Source organism: Macrobrachium rosenbergii, chromosome 41, assembly GCF_040412425.1.
Source record: "Macrobrachium rosenbergii isolate ZJJX-2024 chromosome 41, ASM4041242v1, whole genome shotgun sequence".
Taxonomy (NCBI): Eukaryota; Metazoa; Arthropoda; class Malacostraca; order Decapoda; family Palaemonidae; genus Macrobrachium; species Macrobrachium rosenbergii.
Genome location: NC_089781.1, coordinates 69565395 through 69576041, shown reverse-complemented (window position 1 = coordinate 69576041; position 10647 = coordinate 69565395). Strand labels below are relative to the sequence as shown.

General features: G+C 39.6%; 1 protein-coding gene across 1 annotated transcript; it reads right to left on the bottom strand.

The window, feature by feature from the left end:
- Positions 1-7185: 7185 nt before the first annotated feature.
- On the bottom strand, positions 7186-9712 carry LOC136827212 (uncharacterized). Its single transcript, XM_067084981.1, has 3 exons — positions 9126-9712; positions 8181-8690; positions 7186-7972 (listed from the first exon to the last, which is right to left on the bottom strand). The coding sequence occupies exons 1-3, from the start codon at positions 9710-9712 to the stop codon at positions 7186-7188; spliced, it is 1884 nt and encodes a 627-aa protein (XP_066941082.1).
- Positions 9713-10647: the final 935 nt, after the last annotated feature.

Here is a 10647-nt window from a genome sequence, read left to right as displayed (position 1 = left end):
GCTAGGCTGCAGGGCACCACTGATCATTTTAGCACACCTCGGGGCAACTCGCAGGATAAATTTAATATAGATGCGGCCCCAAAATTAGTGCCAGTGTTTCGATGAGTTGAATCTCCCAGAATTTTTAAAGGCATTTGAACGTGTTGCCACCCGGTTGTCTTGGCCACCAGAAATGTGGACTGTATTGATTCAGTGTAGGTTGGTGGGCAAGGCAATTGGAGTGTATAATGTATTGGAGGAAGGAATAGCTCGTGACTATCATAAGGTTAAGGCACTAGTCCTCAAAGCATGTGATTTGGTCGCTGAGACCTGTCGCCTTAAATTCAGAAACTTTACAAAGCAGCCCTCCCTTACTTATGTCGAATTTGCTAGGCTTAAAGAGCAGCAGTTTGATGATTATTATAACTTTAGCCATTATACCTGAGGTAATATATATATATATATATATATATATATATATATATATATATATATATATATATATATATATATATATATATTATGTATATATTAAATGATTAAATGATGATTTTAATTCCATCTTTAGTCATTATATCTGATTTACCTGATTTTTCCTGATATAAATATATATATATATATATATATATATATATATATATATATATATATATATATATATATATATATATATATATATTAAATGATAAAGCATTTTATTTACATCTTCAGTCATTATATCTAATTCATTGATTTTTCCTGATATATATATATATATATATATATATATATATATATTTTATTATATATATATTATATATTATATATATATATATATATATATTGATTTATTATATGTATATTTATATATATATATATATATATATATATATATATATATATATATATATATATATTATATATATATGTATATTTATATAATTATATATATATATATATATATATATATATATATATATTATATATATATATGTATATTTATATATATATATATATATATATATATATATATATATATATATATATATATATATATATATATATATATATATATATATATATATATATATATATATATATATAAGAAAAAATTAGTGAAAATGAAAAGGCAGTAAATAGATCTGACAGTTTCTGCTGAGGATAATCAGTTGTGGTGTAGATGTTTAAGTGCTAGAAGTATGAAAATGCTGCTATATTCTTGACAAATGGTCTGATTTGCAACATTGAGCGTGTTTCTCACAGTCTAAGAACTGATCGTATTAGAGTCTTCCCCCTTCCCCTAATATGCTGCCATACAACCAGAAAAAAATGCGCGAATCTGGGCAACATCCACCTTGCAAGAGCTGTATCTATTTTTTCGTCTCTTTATCAGCTCTAGGAAAAGGGGGAGAGAGAGAGAGAGAGAGAGAGAGAGAGAGAGAGAGAGAGAGAGAGAGAGAGAGAGAGAGAGAGAGAGAGAGAAAAGGTCTTCTCTCTAAAAAGCCCCCACTCTCTCTCTCTCTCAATAACGCTTTTTTGTTATAATATACAGTAAATAACAGTCATCCAAAATTAAACATCCTGAATATATATCTATACCTATGACTTGTATCAATTTGTAGTTCTGTTGTTGTCAGTTACAGGCGAATAACAAAATGTAAAGAAATATCCATTTTCAGATGTGGGGTCTAAAAGATCTTAGAAAACGAGGTTAATAGTAAAAAACTTGTGAATAAAAGAAAAGAATCCATGTATTAAAACAACATTCCTTAAACTGGCTGCATAAATTTACAATGATAAGACAGTGTGCGCGCAGTAACCTGGAGCTTGAATAGTACCAATAGCAGTTAAAGTTGCGACAGATTATTTGGAAATACTGTAGACTTCGTAAACATATTATAAATAGTCAACTTTATAAAAGACAAAAGACAGTGGTATTATACCCTAGAGCAAATTCCCAAATACTCTATTAGGGTGACTTAAATTGCACATAGTGCAGATTTTCGTTTAGGTAACGACTTAGACTTTGGAACTTACCATGTTGATAGTTGAGGAATGCAGAAGTATCCAATTCACATCAAGTAAATGTTGATCTTGTGCATATTAAGCCTTTTACCTTGCTTTGTATATTTGAATTACAAATATTAAATATTGATGATGTGACATCTGGCTGCCGTGTGTTTTCGTTTCTTTGTTGCAGATGATTGCCTACAACAATACAAATAAAATAAACAATTATAATGATACAATATGTTTAGATTATAAGTAAAAGCTTCCTGGAGTACTTTGCTAAAAATTTAAAGTACCCATCGTACTTTTTAATTATTCGGTGTAAAGGAAGAAGATTCTCTCAAAACACTGAAATACAATCTTAATTCTTTTAGTTGTATGTTTTCGAGTTTAAATTTTGAAATCTTGTTTAGAGTACAAAAGAAAGTAAAGAGAGAAGAACGAATAGTTAGTAAAGATAATTTTTCGACATTACATATGAAAGTAGGCTATTTATGACTATGTATATATGAACAGATAAAAAAAATGTGAATGTTTTCATAGAAACCTTTCATAACAAAGTTTTCAACATTACATTTCATGCGAGAAGTGTCATTTACTTCCACAATTATCCCGTGGATGAAGAATTTGGGAGATCCTCACATGAAAATAAAAGTAAACACCAAGACTTTCAACTTCGATTAAAAAGTCGTTTTTTAGTATGAGTGAATTCTGTTTTAGATTTTTATTGACTTCATCTGATTTATTGTAAAGAAATGGCTTTCATTCCAATGTAGACTGAGAGTTGTACTTTAGGACCTTATCTGCTTCAGAACAGTAATAACCAAAGATATTGCAGCAAATAATTTTGAGAATAGAAGTAATCTCTTCCGTTTTGCCTCAGATAATAATAATAATAATAATAATAATAATAATAATAATAATAATAATAACAGCTGTGTATATGGAATTTGACTTGTATAATCTTCATTATTCACTTATAACCTTTACAATAGCGTATAGGTGGCATATTAGGTTTCCTAAGATCATGTAAAGACTACTGAAATGGTGTTGTTTCCTCTGACGTTTCTGTTCTCCCTCTGGCAGTCATCTAATGTTACAAAAATGAATAAACTATGATACAGAAAACACAGACATTTGCAGCAGAGAGGTGGGTTGCTCTAGCACATCAGTCAACTCCTTCATTGTAACCGACGTGTTTGTTGTGAATGCCTGTGAACCTTCCATTTTTATGCATTTGCTTTTGTAATTTTAGTAGATGACAGCTGGGCGTGAGTCGAAACGTCAGACGTTATAAAACCATCACAACGGGCCATCTTTATATGATGGTAGGAAACCTGATATACCAGCTATATGCTGAAGCAATGGTTATAAGACGCATAAAGAGGACCCTATCAGATTCAACTACAGTACCCCTGGAGAACATCTTCCAGATGAATACAATAATGATAGAGTTCATTATTATTATTTTTATTATAGTTATCATTTACTGGAAAATAAAAACAACTAGTTTTCTTCGTAGTGCTTGATTTTATTAAGGTTTAATTCTGACTGACTACTGAACCATATTAAACTTCTCCTTTTACCACAACCTCGGCATCCGGCATTTTTTTAATCTTCCTAATGACTGCACGCGTTTTAACTTTTCATCCAAGCACGCATTAGTCTCGCCTGGAAAGATGTGTTAAAGCTGAATCTTCTTCCAGCTGCACACTCATAACACATGCGAATCGCGCAATTGTAGGTACATGGAAGCTGTACATAACCCAAGTAAACTGTACAGTAAACTTGTATAATCGATAAAAAAATATCTCTGATGTAGCTTGTGACGTAGATTACTTTCCTTCCTTCTATTGTTATGAGTATTTTTCTTGTTACTATAGTAAGATGCAACGTAATGGAATAAGTTAAACTTATAAAATAGTTCTCGTGCATAATACAATACAAAATATTAATACTTAATGAAGCAAAACTCAAAATAGTTCGCTTTCAGTTTCGTTACCGAGGTCAAAGGAATTTCTGTGATTCATTATATTTATCAGAAAGAACGAAATAAAGATAGATATTACTGTACTCGGTATGAAAATTGAAATGGTTAAACCATGAATTTGATTTTTGAAACTGCTCACAGAAAAGTAAACTCAATTGGAAGTGTTTCCATCAGTTCAAGAAAAAGTTGCAACAACGATATGCTGAGACTAATGTGGAATCAGTACTTGAATACTGTATTTCCTCACTTGAATTGTGGTATATAGAATTATAGCTGCTTCAAAAAAATTGGATTTTCTTAAAATTCGCGGTAATTTCTTATTGCTTGTCAATACTGTTTAGCTTTGGAAAATCAGCCCAGCAACATGGAATAACGTTTTTTGGCACATATCTTGTGAGAATAGGAACGTTTAGTTTATTGATCTCTTTGAACTGTCATTCTAAGTCTAGCATCCCACACAAATAAGGCTTGATACTATGATAGGCTCTCAAACATAGCCTTCACCCCGCATACGCGAAAGAAATACATGCTCAAGCACACACGTAAATTGACTGAGGAAGCAATTTTCCAGAAGTCTTCCTTCGCTGCCAAGCCTTGTTCTTATATTCACGCATAATATTCATCACTCTTTGTTCGCCTGTCAGCTGAGACCTTGAAAATATATCTGAATATAACACCATTTTTAGTTACACTCAGTCCATCCGAAATATAATACACATGAATTTCTGTTATGCTTCCTGCTTATGTTTCCGTGCTTTTTCGTTGTTGAGTACTCATGAACATGTTCATGGACTGGTCGCATAATCAACAGGGTTGAATTATTTTTTGAAAAATTACGTGACTTATATGGCTGCAATATTTATTATTTACACTCTATAAACTAAAAATGTTTGCATTGCGCCTGTTTTATACGCTTCTTACAAATTCTCATTTCATTTCAACTTAACCTTTTCTTTTAGCCTTTTTAATTAATTTCATTCATGTGTTTCTTACAATGCTTTACCTTTTAATTTTTACTGTAGTAAGATAAAATAGATGGATATGCACACACAACCAGATAGAATATGTATATAATATATATATATATATATATATATATATATATATATATATATATATATATACAGTATATATATATATATATATATATATATATATATATATATATATATATTATATATATATATATATATGTGTATATGTACACACTATATATATATATATATATATATATATATATATATATATATATATATATATATATATATATATATATATATATATATATACACAGTATATATATGTATATATATATATATATATATATATATATATATATATATATATATATATATATATATATATATATATATATATATATAGAAATCATCAACACACAATCACGTGTGGAACAGAAATAAATTTCTGACTCACGTCGGGATCGAACCCAGGTCTCTCAGGTGGAAAGCAAGGCGTTATCCACTGGGCCATTCAAGTCTAAAGATATATATTGGAACCTGAGAGCAACTGCACCACAGTAATATATTACCTGGGCAAGCTAACTGCTTATACCAGCGAAGTTTTCCCCAACTTCCCGACTCAGCAATGACCAATAGACAACATTTCATTATAATTATCCCTTCTGAGTGAATAAGATAAATCATCAACACACAATCGTATGTGGAACAGAAATAAATTTCTGACTCACGTCGTATATATCGAACCCAGGTCTCAGGTGAAAGCAGTTGCTCTCAGGTTCCAACTTCTTTAGACTTGTATGGCCCAGTGGATAACGCCCTTGCTTTCCACCTGAGAGACCTGGGTTCGATCCCGACGTGAGTCAGAAATTTATTTCTTTGCAGTAATTTGTTCCACACGTGATTGTGTGTTGATGATTTCTATCTTATTCACTCAGAAGGATAATTCGAATGAAATGTTGTCTATTGGGTCATTGCTGAGTCGGGAAGTTGGGGAAAACTTATGCTGGTATGCAAGCAGTTAGGCTTGCCCAGGTAAGTTAGTACAACACGGTGCAGTTGCTCTCAGGTTCCAAAACTTCTTTAGACTTATATGGCCCAGTGGATAACGCCCTTGCTTTCCACCTGAGAGACCTGGGTTCGATCCCGACGTGAGTCAGAAATTTATATATATATATATATATATATATATATATGTTTGCTTCGAAGTCTAGGCCTCCCCGTCGATCTGCAAAGAGTCATATAACCAGCAAAGGAGTGGAGAAAAGTTGCCTTCAGATTAAGTACTTAGGGGTTAAGTTCCTATCTATCTCACAGCCTGGCTATGTCCCTCATGCTCACAATGGCCTACCTACTCCCATATCACGTGATGGGGGTGAAGGGGGTCCCTATTGTCTATCCCAGGTCAGCTGAGGTAGGAGCTAGCCCTACATGAGTGGAAAGAACAGGCCCTAACTGCTTTTCTCTGGTTCAAAATATGCTTGGTTCTATCGCACCCGCCATGTTTTCTTGGCCCTACAGTCAAATGAAAGGAGAAAAGGCATCAAAGGATAAATCACTCACTGGCTGCGAGATGAGGGAGGGATAAATTCGTAAGAGGTCCCCCTTTTGGAAAGGCCTTCACACCCTTTCGGGTGTGAAGGTCTTGGCTAATTCCTCCCGACTGGCAGCCAGTGACCCTACATACAGTAAATTGTGCTTTGGCACTGCAACAGCTAAAGGGGCCTATCTAACTGCTAAGAGGGGTCCTGAATTGGCTAACTTCACATCTACAACGGGCCTAACCTAGCTAAGGGTATAAGCACTTCTGCTAACTGTCTCTGACGACAGGAGAAATCTACGCCTAGGCAAATGCACATAGTAAACACCTAACCTAACCTACTATCCTACGACTCTGGCACTGAACGAGCTGGCACTGAACGAGCTGGCACTGACGAATGGCACACAATGAATTATGATTGACACAGTGCTTTATGATTAACACGCAACAAATTGAAACACGAATAAGCTGAAGGGTAAATCACAGTATACAATTAAGTAATGTATCAGTTTGAGTCTGGAGTGGGTTGGTAGGAGGTTAGTTAGGAAGGGGTTAATGGTACAAAGGCTTACTTGGTTAATTGTTAATACTACTGGGTCAGAGGTCACACAGGCTACCTCCTCTGGGCAGGTGCCAGGATCACTCTGAGATGGAAGTGGCACTGTGCCAATGGGGCATGAGTGCCAAGAAGAGCTTATGGCTCTGGTTTGCTAAGTGGATTTCTTCCCCCCCTTCTTCTTCTTATTCGGGGGCATCCAGGGTCTGGCTAGGCCATTCCTAGGGGGCGATGAGGGTACCGATTCTGAAGAACGGCCAGGAGTGATGTCAGGAGCAGGATCAGGGGCAGCCTCAGGGGCTACGGGCTGGTCTCCTACTTCGGCTGCTGCGACAACCGTCGTGGGAAGAGAATCAGCATCTGCTTCCTGGCCGGACAGTTCCTGGTCGACCAGAAAAGAGGTAATGTCCAGGCCTGCCAGAGGGTCATCCTCAGCAGGCAGAAGAGTGTGGGAAGAAGAAACATCAGGGGTCAGAGGCTCACACTGTGCAATGATCATGGTTGTGAGGTTAGGTGGATCTCCCGTAGAAGGATCTGGGTCAGGTTCTGGATCTGGCACTGGCACTAACTCAGGGCCAGGCACGGGGAGTAAGATTGGCATGGAGCTTCCAGCTGAGATAGGCGGAGCTTGGCACTGACCAGTGCTCGCAAGTGGCACTGGCAGCGAATGGGTGTCAGACAAAGCTGAAGGGGGACCTGGGGGAGCAAGACCCCTCGGTATCCCTGGTCTGAGTTGGGACAGCGATTCCTGTTTCGATGGGAGGGCAAGGCCTCTGGGTTCTTTGGAAATGGCCGCTGTGGCTAGCTTGCTGGGGCACTTGGACCATTTTTCGGAGTGCCCTCTTATGCTGCAGGTCCTGCAGCGGTAGTTGGCGAGATTCCTACTGGATGAGGGAGTAGTTTTTTGGTGGCTGTCCGGTCGTGAGATCTGTGGACTAGGCCTGGAATGAGGTTTAGGTGGATTGTGTAATGTCGCTAATGGGCGAAGGGAAGGTTTGGCTGACGGTGGCACAGGTGTCACAGAGGCTGTGTCCCAATCAGAAGAGGTTACTGAGGACGCGCTGGCGGAAGCAGTCAGGCAACAGAGTGGTTTTGGGGGTGGGGCATTCCCAGAGGATGTCTTGTCCAAGCAGGAACTCTACTCCGTGCCAAATACGCTTGATGATGCCAAGGCGGTGAATTTTGTTGCTCCAAGGGGTGATCACCCTGAGTTCGATTGTGGGGATGGTCAAGGACTGTTCGTCCACCCAGGTCACTGTCCACTTGGTGGGCTCATCTACCTTGGCACTGGCTGGCACTTGGGCCCGATCTATCAGGGTAATATCTGAGCCAGTGTTGGCAGTAGTTGGCAGGTGCACTGGTGGGCTGGAACCATCCTGAGAAGCCACTGAGACGGACTTTGTCCAGACCCTCTCAGGGTGAGTTCTCTCTGGCGGCTCAGCCAAGGAGGCTGTGGCACTGATTAGGTTGACGTGCCTAGGAGCGACCATGTTTTGGGCATGCAGGATACCTGGAGGAAGAGTGTCCTGAAGCTCCACAGTCTCAGCAGGGCCCCCTGGGATGGGATGATCTCCCGGCAGTGACAGTGTGCCGGGAAGATGGGGTAGAATTCGGAGAGGAAGAGGGACGGTTATTGGGAGGTTGCCGAGGGTTGTTGCTCTGTTGATTATTTTCCCTGTAGCGGCACTCTGCTTCAGCATGGCCGTACTTCTTACAGATGGTGCACAGAGGTTTGTTAGGCGGTCCGTTCCGTGGGCGATTGGAGCCCGAGAGGTGTCTGGGGGGCCACTATTCTGTGCTGCAAGGTGCTGTGGGATGGGTTGTACGTCTCCCAGGCATCAGCTAAGCGGCAGGCTTCCTTGAGAGTGGCTGGCTGCTTGTCACTAAGATACACAGCCAGAGGCCCGGGCACACACTGGAAGAGGTGTTCCAGTATGGTCTGGTTGAAAAAGTCCTCGAAGGTGTTGCACCACATAGACTCGAACCAGCGGGTCCCAGCTTGGGCCTTGTGACAGGCCCATTCTGTCCAGGACCAGCCGACATTCTTAGCCATACCTCGAAATCGTTGTCTCCACCTCTTGGGTTATTTCATACGCCTTGACGATGGCCTCACGGATGGCAGCCATGTCTCCTCGTTGATCTCTTTCCAAGGCTCGGTGGGCGGCCTTAGCCTTCCCGTCCATGTGCTTGGTGAGCAATAAGGCCCTCTCAGCCAGGCTGACATCATAGGTCTCGAAGAGGAATTCGATCTCTTCGAGCCATTGCTCCAGCTCATCTTCTGTCCATTTTCCCACGAGGTTATTGACTGTCAATAGGGAGGTATTTAGTGCAGATGGAGTGGGGCTAGATACTTGTTGGGCTGCTAAAGCTTCTGCGCTTTCCTTCTTGGCTCTTTCCAACTCGAGCTCCCTGTCCTTGAGGGCTAGTTCATGCTGTCTTCTCCTTTCTTCTTCTTCGCTTTCGCACTGTCTCTTCCGCTCTTCCTGTTCTTCTTCTTCTCTCCTCTGCTCGGCTTCTTGCTGTCTTCTTTGCTCTTCTCTTTCTTCTTCTTCTTGCCTCTGTTCTTCTTCGTACTTTCTCTTTTCAGCAGTCTGCTCCCTTACAAACTTTTGAAGGGCCTGGCCTATGAGGCCGTCCTCCTTTCCTATATCCCGGAAATATTGGTGCTCTTCGGTTGACATGTTGCTGATGGGAAAGGGCTGCTAACTGGACTAACTTGGCATTCCTGGAGGAAAGGGTTTGTGATGATGAGGAAGTGTCCTTTAGATTATCGGCACTTCAGGGAGTGGCACCATTAAATGAGGTGGCACTGTGGGTGAGTGTGCCTTGCGAAGGTCACACTAGGGGGAAGCGATCCTGAAGGAAGTCTGAGTCTTTATGGGCGGATACGCTAGTAAATGAAGTGATCCTGAAGGTATTATTATTCCTTATGAGCGGAAACACTTAGAACGTGGGAGTGCTCCTGAAGGCTCTATGGTCCTTATGGGCGGATGCACTGTTAATGGGGTGTTCCTGAAGGAGCTAAGGTCCTTATGGGTGGAAACACTGGTTGTATGGCACTCTGTTTCTTAAATACAGGTGCAATGGCTTATGAGGGATTATTTTGGTTGGGTGGCACTGTGGTGCCGGTGCGCTCCGTGGAGCAAGGCAAAATGTCAGTGCATGAAATGGCACTGAAGGTGAATGGTACTCTGCCTGGGCAGAAGGTAAGTAAGGCATAAGTGGTAAATGAGAGACTCCAGCAGAAGGTAAAGGAGAAAGGAAAGGGAAAGAAGAAAGATAAGTGCTCCAGTGATGGGGTGCTTGGCAGTGCCGCAGATTAGTGGCACTGTGAGAAATGGAAACTGGGCGTGACACGAGTGGGTGGCTAGTTATAAGAACTAGAGATTGCTGCCTGACATGAGGACAGGTAGGATATGGGGAGTGCACTCAATATGCGGTTTAGCACTTGCTGTATAAGCAAGTCTGGAATAAGATATACCCAACTCATGCACTACAGTTGAACAACGCGTAATTAGATAGATGTACGTGTGTTCTATAGCGTACGAGAATTGATCTGGGCTGAAGCATGAAAAGGGAAAGCAGGTATGTGAGATTATTCGCTAAACACAAGTGC

Bases quoted from the DNA above. Each gene is read 5' to 3' on its own strand.
- LOC136827212 (XM_067084981.1), bottom strand. From the start codon at position 9,712: ATGTCAACCGAAGAGCACCAATATTTCCGGGATATAGGAAAGGAGGAC. The intron at 8,691-9,125 runs GTATGAAATAAC...AATAATCAACAG, and splicing joins CGTGAGGCCATCGTCAAGGC to AGCAACAACCCTCGGCAACC. The intron at 7,973-8,180 runs GCACGGAGTAGA...ACCTCATTCCAG, and splicing joins GGCATCATCAAGCGTATTTG to GCCTAGTCCACAGATCTCAC.